Here is a 12,031-nt window from a genome sequence, read left to right as displayed (position 1 = left end):
GCGCGTCGGAGCCCGCTCAGGTCGCCGTGAGGACTGGAGGGCGCTGGAGCTCGCCATGGTAACGGGCTGTTTCCCCCCATCCTTAGGACCCCGTCCCGAGTGTCTGCGCCTCAGTTGCCCCGGGCCGCGCAGGCTGCGTGGAGTCCCCGTTAACTCCCCCAAAGGCCGCAGGCGGGGGCTATGCCTAGGGGGCCGCTCTCTGGGAGACCCGGTAACCACCCACCAGCCCTGCTGTGGGGGTGGGATCTGCTGCTCCCAGGCTGTCTGTTTCCGTCGCCATGGGTGTCCCCTCCCCACCGCCCTGCGTCGCCTGGGCTAATGCCCTGCTGGGGCTGCCGCCCGGGTGCCGCTCTCTGTCTCCCCTTTCGTCACCCCTCACCCCAGCACCTCATGCGGTGTGTAAACGCACCACTGAAGTGCAGCAGTACGGGGGAAGGGGCAAAGGACTCGGGCTTGCTCTTGTGTCCATGCAAAGCAAAGGAGGCCTTGGTTTTTACAGGTTCAGTCCAGCCTCCCCACAGTAAGTTGCATAAGCATTAAGGTTTTCTATCTTGGACGGACAAAGGGTTTTTTTTCATTTTCTTTTCATATGAGAGTTTTTTCCAGTCCTTTAATCATTCACCATGCTCTTCCCTGACCGTCCTCTAGTTACACAATGGTGTTTTTGAGATGGGGTTATCAGTACCGCGTACAGTATTCCATGGTGGTCACAGCATTGATTTATCTATTATAAAATTTTAGGTAGTCTTCTTACGCATTATAACATTTTTTTTTTTTTTTTTTTTTTTTTTGGACTGAACTGAGCAGAGATTTTCATTGAACTTTCTCTAGTAACCCCCTGGTTAGATTAATATCATTTATTGATGTACCCGTAAGGTGAAAGAGTAGTTACATTTTCCCATCCAATGTGCATAACTTTTTCTTGTTACTGACCGATCTCCCTGACTCTGCTTCCCCCAGCCCTTCAGTGACAGCCTGCCCTGGGGAACGGGGTTAGGAACTCACTGGCCACCTGTGGAATCCCAGTTTCCCTGTTCCCTAGCTGGGTGGGAGCAGGGGAGCTGTCCAGTGGAGCATCCTGGCAACCAAATGCTGCAGCCACCTCCACTGACAAGAGCCATCTCCGGTGCCGTGCACACGGTGGGCTGTCCAGAGTCCCTGAAGAGACTGCGTGGTGCAGGGTGCCGATCCCAGCTGCCAGCACAAACACCAAGGCGGCAGATCTCACTGGCATTGGTAACAGCTATTCAGGAGCAACAACTGGGCACTGCAGGGAGGGGCTGATGTTTTGCCACTCCCCCCCAATCTCTGCCCATGCTTTTGAGGCTGTCATGGCAGCAAAAAAATCTGCTGGTGGTTGCATTTGAGAAATGCTGCTTTAGTTTATTGGCTTCACTAGAGGCAGATTTCTAAATTTTGCAGGATTTCTGTTTGGCTCAAGTAGTCTCTCGAACATTTCCATTTAACCTTGCCTTCCTGGTTTCCTTTTTGTTTAACGGTAATAACTTCCGAGATTCTATCCTAGCCACTTCTAGGGATTTTACTTGCTTTACTTTTAGCTTTAGAGCCATTTTGACTATCATTTTACTGAAATCTCCTTTTCCAGAGTTTAGTGTAAGTGTTTTTTTTTGTTACTCTACCTGCGTTTTTGATGTTGAAGAATGTAGGGTTGTTGGATTTTTTGCCAAATTTCCATACTGCCAAATGTATTTAGAGAAGAAGACTGAGAATTCCCTATTGCTCTGTAAGATTAGAGCAGATCTTAACCAAGGCAAACTATTTGCATTTCTCATTTAGTCTGTCTTAAGGTTGGTGTGGATTTTTTTTGTTTAATTATCATCATCATCATTATCATCTGTTGTTTTGGTCACAAGCTTTTCTGTGTTCAAACCTGTTACTTAAAAACCATATTAATACACAGGAGATTTGCATGTATGCATGCTAATAATTCTGAAGCTGTTTCCTTTACAGCACTGTAATAATCTGTATCTGGAATTTAACAAGACTATTAGGAGGTAACACCAGTTATCTTCTGTTTGTAGGAGAGGGTAGAAGCAGCTCCATGTCTCGATTTTTAATTGTTTGAAATCTGCAGTGTTCTACAACTAGTTTTGGAACTGTCTTCTATATTTAAAAAAAATGTTCCTGGTATTTCCTTTTAATTATTGTCACTGCTTTCTGACTGACATACTTCTCATACGTAGTCTTCCCTTATGTTGGCATTCAGAGTAAGAATACAGAATTCTGAATCTGATTCAGGATATATGCTTGTATGAAGACAGTGAAACCCACCCCCTCAGTCCTGCAAGTTACTCAGTGTAGGTGGCCCCTATGTCCCTAAGGAGCCTAGTTGAAGCTAATGTGGTTCTGCAAGGATGTAGGGGTCTGCCTGCATGGAATACACAGAGGATCTAGGCCTAAATAATTATTAAAGTAGTGTGGATATAGACTTGAACTGAATTAGCTGAGCCAAAAGGATGTCATATGAAGCAGCACAGAAAGATTGTTAGCTTTGTCACAAGCCATATATTGTAAAAGAAATAGATATTACAAAACTTTAGTAGTCAATATCACTTATTTTTTGTGCTTTTGTTGTAGGATAAACAAGATGAACTTTTAAAGGAGGTATGTACACTTCTGGTTCATTTATTAGGTTATTTGTTAAATTTAAGTAAATTGTTTGTGGCTGTTCTACATAAAGCTAAGCTTAAAGAAAATGTTCCTTGAAGATATTAGAGGCAATTTCTGTCAGGTAGTTCAGGTTAAAAACTTGAGATAGATTTATTATAGGAAATAATAATAATAATAGTAATGTTCTTATAAATCACAAGTTTAAAAATTATTACTTTAAACTCGTGTATATTTTTATGTTGCCATTGCATTTGTTTGCCGTTCCAAGGGGACTATAAATCTCGCTATCTATGTTCGCTAGTTTTTACTTATGAAATAATCTTTGTAGGAAAACTAAATCCATTTTTTTTAAACCTTGTGTCCATTGAAGTATTTTAAAAAAGAACAGCAATTGTTTCTTACTGAGTAATGTCACTCCTGGATTTTAGACATTTTATAGCAGCATAATTATTTTGGTTTACCTACCTTTTTTATAAAGGGCAAAGTACATGTTTTCATTCATTAAAAAATTTAATGATTAGTCATATTTTCTGTCCTCAGCTTTCTTGTGAAGAAAGGAAGTATTAGTAATGCTTCCCATTTTACAAATGGGAAATTGAAGCACAGAGATTAAGGCCTTGATCCTTCAAACACTTACATAGATGAGTAACTTTATCTTTGTGTGTAGACCTGAGCTCATTGAGAATTTCCATGTGCACAAAGTTAATTATGCATAGGAGTTAACAGGACTAGGCGTATGTGAAGTGCCCAAGGTCACACAGGATGTCAAACCGAGATCCGAGACTCAGGATATATCTGCACTACAAAATTAGGTTGATTTTATTTAAGTCGACATTGCGCTTCCGATTTAAGCAAGTCGATTTTGCATGTCCTCACTATGCTCTTTGTGTCGGCAGAGCACATTCTCACTAGCAGGGCTTGCATTGACTCATGGAGCGCTGCACTTTGGGTAGCTATCCCACAGTGCCTGGAGCCGAGTGGAATGTTGGGTTGGGCTTGCAATGCCTCATGGGACCAAAACATTTGTGCGGGTGGCTATGGAAACATGGCATTAGCCTCCCATGTTGCACTTACCTAACTCTCTCCCTCCCTCCCTGAAATCAATGGCAAACAAACCAAGCCTTTTTTCCTAAGTCTGGGTTACCTGCGCAGACGCCATAGCACAGCAAGCATGGACCCTGCTGAACTGTACACTGTTGTTGTGAGCATTACAAACACCTCGCACCTTATCCTGCAGTATTTGCTCAGCTGAGGCAGGAGCCACCAGTGGAACAATGTGATGCCACCCAAGCTCTGCTGGAAGCCATGGAGCGGAGCAATTCGCAAATGCTGGTGACGGTCACTCATCACCTTGACACGGTAGAACGCTGCTTCTGGGCCCGGTAAACAGGCACTGACTGGTGGGACTGCATAGTTATGAATGTGTAAGGCCACTTTCATGGAACTGTGCGAAGAGCTTTCCCCAGCCTTCAAGCGCAGCAATACTAAAATGAGAGCTGCTCTGACAGTTGAGAAGCGAGTGGCGATAACTGTGGACGCTTCCAACACCAGACTGCTACCGGTCAGTGGGGAATCAATTTGGAGTGAGTAAATCTACCGTGGGGTCTGTTGTGATCCAAGTTTCCAAGGCAATCAATACACTTCTAAGAAAGGTAGTGACTCTGGGCAACATGCAGGACATAGTGGATGGTTTTGCCGTGATGGGATTCCCTAACTGTGTTGGGGCGATAGACGGAACGCATATCCCTATCTTGGCACCAGACCATCTTGCCAAAGAGATACTTCTCAATGGTGTTGAAAGCGCTGGTGGATCACAGGGGTCGTTTCACCAACATCAATGTGGGATGGTCGGGAAAGGTGTATGACATGTGCATCTTTAGAAACTCTGATGTGTTCAGAAAGCTGCAAGCAGGAACTTTCTTTCCAGACTGCAAAATAACAATTGGTGATGTTGAAATGTCAGTTGTGATCCTGGGAGACCCAGCCTACTCCTTGCTCCCATGGCTTATTAAGCCGTACACAAGCAACCTGGACAGCAGTAAGGAGCGGTTCAACCATAGGCTGACCAAGTGCAGAATGGTGGTGGAATGTGCCTTTGGACGTTTAAAAGCCCGTTGGTGTAGTTTGCTTACTAGGTTAGACCTCAGTGAAAGCAACATCCCATTGTTGTTGCTGTGTGCTCCGTAATATCTGTGAAACAAAGGGAGAAAAGTTTCCGGCGGGGTAGAGAATTGAGGCAGATCGCCTGGCAGCCAATTTTGAGCAGCCAGACACCAGGGCAATAAGAAGAGCACATTGAGGGACACGACGTCTCCGTGAGGCTTTGAAAACTAGTTTCATTTAATCAATGACTCACAGTAATGTGACACTTATGTGTGTTGTTCCTTACCAAGATGTCCCCTTCATTGCATGTACTCCCCGGTAAACTACACCCCCGCTAACCACAGTGTGCTGAATAAATAAAGAGCCTTTTCTCCTCAATCCATTAATTTTTATTATGCTCACAAACACTGAGAGACAGCAAAGAAAAGTAAGATAACCTGGGGCAAAAGGGCTGATAACACGTGGATGGGGGAGGAGGGAGACAAGGACAGCTTGCTTACAATTGCATTGCAATAACAATCAAAGGTGTAGGAATGGGCGCCTTCTGGTCCTTGTACCCTCCCCTGGTGCAAGGGATATCGGACTCTCCCCCCCACCCCCACCCTTCTCCCAGGAGTCCTAGGATGAGGAAGATATGGAACTTGGCGACGATGGCAGCAGGTTCAGCATAGGCTGCGGTGGTTCTCTAGTGTACAGCTGCCTTGAACCTCAACCAGACGCCTCAACATGTCTGTCTGCTCCCTCATAAGCTGCACCATTTTGTCCTGCATGTCACGCTCGTGTTCCCTTCATGCTCTCCTGTCCTCACAGTCATTGTGCAGGCTGTCAGACGGGGCAATCCTCCATGCGCTGAGCTCCGTCTTGTCACTCTCAGAGGCATGCATTAACTCATTGAATATGTCCTCCAGAGTCTTCTTTTTCCACCTTCTAATCTGGGAAAGTCTCTGTTCCGGTTTGGAGGACGCGTCTATGGACAAGGTTTCATCTGCAAAGAATACAAAGCACAAGGGTAGCATTGACAGTGCATACATTGTTTCTGGTGCAAGGTTAAATCTTTTTATAAAAGAAACACCCCTCAATGCACATCCCTGCAAGCCACAACGTAATCAGAACCGCTGGCTACTGCAAGAGTTGGTTTGCTGCTACAGCCATGGTGAGTGATGCCATGAGGCATGGGCAGAGTAATTCCATGAAAGCTTCCTAGAGATCTCTGTGGAGGATTCCAGGGCCATCCCCGTGCACATAAACAGTCTTTTTCCCTCTGCACCCTCTGCATAGCTGGAGTGGCCACCGATAACCACTATCCCAATTTTTTTATTCAGATTCAGCATTAAAAATAATATCATGTAACCCCCACAGTTTGATTGAAAATGTGTACTCACCAGAGGTGCATTCCACAGCATCATGCTCCACTGACAATTGGTCCTGTGAGGGGATGGGCTCCAGAGTTTAAAAAAAGTTCTTGTCTGTCAGGGAGAATGGATCCTCCGCTTGCCTGCCATGCATTCTCCTCTTCCTCTTCAGCAATGTCCTCCTCGTTGTCGCCCGGGGCTCCTGGGAGGTATCCACAGAGCATTTTGAAGTAGTGATGGAGTCACTGCCAAGAATCGCATGTAGCTCCTCATAGAAGCAGCATGTCTGAGGCTCAGAACCAGAGCAACTGTTTGCCTCCCTTGTCTTCTGGTACGCTTGCTGAAGCTCCTTTATTTTCATGCGGCACTGCTGCGTGTTCCTGGTGTAGCTATTCTTCCCCATGCCCCTCACAATTTTGGCATAGATGTTAGCATTTCTTCTGCTGGATCGGAGCTCTGCCTGCACAGACTCTTCTCCCCACACACCAATAATATCCACCACCTCCTGTGTACTCCACACTGGAGCGCGTTTGCGGCCGTGAACATCCATGATCAGCTGTGCTGACGAGCTTTCTACGCCGATTAAACAGGAAATGAAAGTTCAAAAGTTGCTGGGGCTTTAACAGGGGGATGGCTGTTTCCTGTGTACCTGGCAGAAGTGCAGTGGAGTTGAAATTACTCTCCAGAGCGGTCACAATGGAGCACTGTGGTACACCTCCTGGAGGCCAATTCATTCGAATTACATGGCACAGTGTCTACACTATCCCCATGTCGACACGTGGATGTCGACTTAAGCACTACGCCTCTCACAGAGGTGGAGTACAGAAGTTGACTTTACAAGCGCTTTAGGTCGGTGGAAGGGACTCGGTAGTGTAGACACATACATTATTAACTCGACCTAACGTGGCATATGTCAATCTAACTTTGTAGTGTAGACTAGGCCTCAGTCTAGTTCCATCCTTCCCCTCAACTCTGATAGGCTGAAACAGTTCTGGCTTCATGTATTGCTGAACCAGACTAGCATAGTTCTCATCCTCTTGATTATTAGGGCATACATAACTATTACATTACTCTCTAGTATGGTGATTGTGTACTTTTGTAGTAATTATTGGCCCTGAAGATTATGTGGTGGCTATACTAAATGTTACCAAATGGTGAAATATGTAGATTTTATGGGAATCCAGAGTTCAAGTCACCTTGTGTTCTGTAATACTATGGCACTTGAAGGTTTGTGGTTATTTCAGTTCTGAGGAAGAAAAAAATACCTTTTTGTAGGTGTTCACCTGTTGTTACCATCTCATTGTTTCATTAATAAAGTCTCCCAACAGAGGACAAAGGAAAACATGAGGACAGATGACGTCAAGCACTTTGAAAAATGGGAATTTTGTGTTAGAATACAATATATAGCTATATTATGTAGCTGAGGCCTGGCCTGACGTGAGTAATTAACACATGGAGGGAGGCCTTATTTCTTGGAGGATAGAATTAGGGAGATAAGCAGATCATTAAACTGAAAACAGAATGTTTGTGCTAAATAAGATAAGTTAAAAGGTCATGCTAAAAAGAGAATATCTGAGCCAGCTAAGAGGGAGAACACACATTGTTAGGAAATGGTTCCCTGGACAAGATAAGTTTGGAATGTAGAGATGAGGTCAAGTGTGGACAATGCATGGTTAAAGCATGCGGCACACGTGATGCAGTGTATAGTAAATGCAATGTAATGTCTAAATGGGTATAAAAGAAGAGATTTTCTGCGTAACTTCGGAAGTGTGGTATGCTCTTGAATCTAATCAGCTCAGTGTAGCTTTGCAATATGCCAGATAAAGATACCTGTAGTTGAACTGAGTTTTTTGGATCCCAGAGAACTGGATGAAGTCTTCTTCCAGAACTGACAAAGTGTTCTGAATAAGCCAAGTGGAAAAGATCTCTGAGGGAACATCAACATATTGGTGCTTTGTTTGTTTTAAAATTCTAGTTCACTAATAGAGCTAATTGCTGTTAATTAATGTTTGTACACTGCCCAGGATTTCTATTAAGTGTTAATAACTGAAGGGTTAAGAAAAATCATACTTCTTTCCCCGTTTTGCTGTGGATATGATTCTCTATCCTTTCCTAATTATTTCAGTTCCATACAATGACAATTATTTTCTGCTTGTTCATAGGCTGAGAAATTGGCAAAACATATGTCATCATACCAACATGATCTGGCTCCAACAATCACCAGTAATACAGTGTATTCTATAGATGCCAAAGAAGAACTCTTGGATGAATGTGAGGAGATATGGAGGCAGATGGAAAAGGTATGCATATCATTAGTAATAGACTAAGTTTATTGTATGTCATCTTCAAAACAATGTATTCTCACAGAGAAGACTGGGAGAAAATAATACAAAATACAGGCCAAAAGTGAAAGTGTAAATGGCACTGAGGGATGCATTATAATGTGACTTTTTGTTTGCAGTATTGATATTATGTCTATTTTAGATTAACAGAATGGAATGTAGTGTAAGTTTAAAAACAAATAAAAATATTAACTATTATTATTTGTTTTGAATTAGTGCTTAGTGGGCCCAGCTGAGATTGGGACTCCATTGTGCTAGACCAGTGGTCCCCAACCTTTTTCGTCTGGCGGGTGCCAGACGACGAACCACGGAGGACCGTAGCGGCGGACGAGCATCTGCCGAAATGCCGCCGAGAAGCGGCAACATCAATAGGCGTCGCCACCGAAATGCCGCTGAGAAGCAGCGTCATCCAGAAGTGTCGCTGCCGAAATGCCACCGGCGGCGACACCTATTGACATTGCCGCTTCTCGGCGGCATTTCGGCAGATGCTCGTCTGCCGGCCAGTACGCGGGTGCACTTAGATGCCCCGGCGGGCGCCATGGCGCCCGCGGGCATCACATTGGGGACCCCTGTGCTAGACTCTGTGCTAGACATTGTACAAATACTAAGTAGATGAGAGATAGACACAGGGTGGCAGAGGTTTGCAGAGCAGTGTTGTTAATTGCCAAAGGTCAATGGTCAGTGGCAACACCAGGAATAGAATTCAGGTTTTCTGACTTCCAAGCCAATGCCTTAACCATTAAACTGTGCTGCCTATCCACATTTTTATTGTTACTTTAAAAAAAAAAAAAAGCAGAATCCCTGTCTGATTTTTTTTAATGGTTTTGAGGAATCACTATACATTCTGAAAGATGCTAATACACCCATTCTAATTCAATTGGATGTGAAAGGAACAGTTATGTTCTAAATTATGGTACTTTGATTCTGAATGGCTTAACAGTATTTTATGTAGTATTCATACACGATAGTATATTATTTTGAGTACTGTGTACTGGTAATAAGATAAATAAAACTATAACCCAACTAATGCACATGAATAATCTGTGCTGTCAATTTTACTTCAAGAACTACTTGCAATATTTTCTTCAGTGATTTTTGCTCCGTTATTGACATTTTTGAAACAGGAAGCACCTCTTTAAAAAGTCAAAATAAAAAATGGTTTAAATACTTGTGACTTACAATAAAATATGTTAAATGTATGTAAATATTGGGGGCTGTACATAAAGAAATAATGTCTAATCATAAGTATATTCTAGGACTTCCTTTTTTCTGTAGGATTCTTTACTATATGTACATAATTTGGCATAGTGCATCACTTGGGATTAAACAAGCTGCAGGGAATAATGTCTCTTGCTTTATCAAGTACTCTTCCTAACTATCACAGAAATATCATTCCAATTTTTTATCTAGGATGACGTGATCTCTCTTGCCACCAATTTTTCAGAAACAGAGGAGAATCCAAAAATTTTATCAGTTTAGATTACACCTCACCAAAGATGTTCAGTGTAATGATTTCCCAACGTCTTTAGAACAATAAAGGAAATGCTTGCACACAGTTTTTGATGGCAGTTGGTAGCTGCAGCTACCACTTTCTTTCTCCTTTTTGTAGACCTAACATCACCAATGCATGTTGTATGCTGTATCAGGTAATTCTAGAGAGCTAATGATTGGCATATTACCTGCTCAGATTGTGTGGTTTATCATCTAACATTCCATTTATTTTATAATCATTTTCATCCTTTATTGCATAGCAAAATATAATATGTTTTATTATTTATTTCCAAAACATTAAGGATGAAGTTGTGAAACCACTGCTTGAGTCATGTAGTGTTTGGGAGAAAATATGCAGTTCTCAGGGGAAACTGACATACAACTTAATAGTGAAAGATGCTGTAGGCCTATTACTAACTTCTTGGAATATTATGCACCTGTTTATCCCATAGTGGGGTCCACCTAAGAAGACAATAGGAAAATGTTCACATAATGTAATACACTTTGTCTAAGGGCCCATGCATGAGCCAAGGTCGGTCATTCCCCATCAACTATAGAAACCAAAATGACTAAATGAGAGTATGAGACCTGTAAAAGAGCTCTGCCTGGCTTGAAAGCTTGTCTCTTTCACCAATAGAAGTTGGTCCAATAAAAGATACTATCTCACCCACCTTGTCTCTCTAAATGAGAGTATTGTCAATCACCAAGGCAAAAATCTCTCCTAATTTGCATGTGTATAAACCTCTTTCTCCCTCCCAACCTAGCTTAAAAAAATCTCCAAGTTACCAGGCAAGAGTCATACGCTGCTTTCCTATGCAGTATTTCAATCCCAAACTAACGTAAACATTGTGTTTCTTGTAAATCAGATATACCATGAACAGCTTTTTCACCCCAGATTAGAATCTGCACATTTGTTTGCATTGTGAGTTACATCTGTGTCCTCCAAATTTAGGAGATAAGAATTTTGTTGGTTTTCATTGTAAATAATTGTTGCATTCTAGCAGTAATGGAAATTGTGTGTCACAAATAAGAAGAAATGTTAAAAAATATAAACCAGGGTATAACTGTGGTATATTAAAAGAAAATGCTTAGAAGGGGGATCCCAATTGATAATAGGGGCAAATAGTGTAATACAACCCGTGAAATGAATCTGATTTTCAAAGCCTCCCATAAGAAAGGGATTAAAGAAATGTGTTTGTACACCATCACCATCTACTGGATACCAAGGGAAGCAGCAGAGAAACTAAGTTGAAATCTGAGCACTCATTTGGCACATGTCCAATAGGAATCAGAAGATGGGCCTCCGACCAGCCCTGAGATTAGGATCTATAAAACTGAAGTTACCATGTGCTCAAGAGAGTTGACTGAACCCAACACAAGCAGCTGCAGAATCCTAAATGCATCTGACACCTGAACCAGCTAGGTGGAAAGGACTCTTCCTCCATCCCAGGGTTAAGAGGGTAAAAAGAAGTGCTGAGATTTAATTTAAAAGATTGTATTTACCCTTATGGTCTTTAATATAAATGCCTGTAGGTTATCTTGCTGAGCCTTCACTCTCTAGCGAGAGCTCAAGTAACCATATTTTAGATTTTAACTCCTTTATAAGTCCATGCAAATTGATCTAAAACGGGTTCTCAAACTGGGGGTTGTGACCTACATAGGGGGTTGTGAGCTGTCAGCCTCCATCCCAAATCCCGCCTCACCTCCAGCGTTTACAATAGTGTTAAATATTTAAAAAGTATTTTTAATTTATAAGGGGGGGTTGCACTCAGAGGCTTGCTGCGTGAAAGGGGGTCACCAGTACAAAAGTTTGAGAACCACTGGCCTAAAAGATATTGAAAAGAATTTTTAAGCAATTGCTTTTAATATTCGAAATTTATCCCATGTGGACCAATCCTGTCAAAATGTAGTAACCATATTCTTAAAAGGGGTCTTAAAGACAAGTGCATTCTTGGAAGTACGATAAATGTGTGAGGAACTGAGAATTTGACTGTAAGTAAATAGAATAAGAATCTTGGTAATTTGCATTGCCTATATTTTACTGTTGATTGTATGTTAGTGTGGTACAGGGTTAATTAATAAATGGTTGGTTGGTTTAAAAATAAGTAAGTG

The 12,031-nt window shown here is 42.3% G+C and overlaps 1 protein-coding gene across 1 annotated transcript in view; it reads left to right on the top strand.

Annotated features, from left to right (window-relative positions):
* The first annotated feature begins 5 nt into the window (after window positions 1–5).
* The window catches only part of CENPK (centromere protein K), a 49,525-nt gene continuing 37,499 nt past the window's right edge, over window positions 6–12,031 (top strand). Inside the window, exons 1-4 of the mRNA XM_026649113.1 lie at window positions 6–58; window positions 2,599–2,625; window positions 8,249–8,386; window positions 10,739–10,758. Of these exons, the coding sequence (XP_026504898.1) occupies window positions 56–58; window positions 2,599–2,625; window positions 8,249–8,386; window positions 10,739–10,758 (188 nt within the window). The 5' untranslated portion in view covers window positions 6–55. The remainder of the gene's footprint in view (window positions 59–2,598; window positions 2,626–8,248; window positions 8,387–10,738; window positions 10,759–12,031) is intronic.

Source organism: Terrapene carolina, unplaced genomic scaffold (assembly GCF_002925995.2).
Source record: "Terrapene carolina triunguis isolate 2854851 unplaced genomic scaffold, T_m_triunguis-2.0 Scaffold69, whole genome shotgun sequence".
Classification (NCBI taxonomy): domain Eukaryota; kingdom Metazoa; phylum Chordata; order Testudines; family Emydidae; genus Terrapene; species Terrapene triunguis.
Note: the sequence above shows the minus strand (reverse complement) of the source record. Positions and strands in the feature narration are given on the sequence as shown.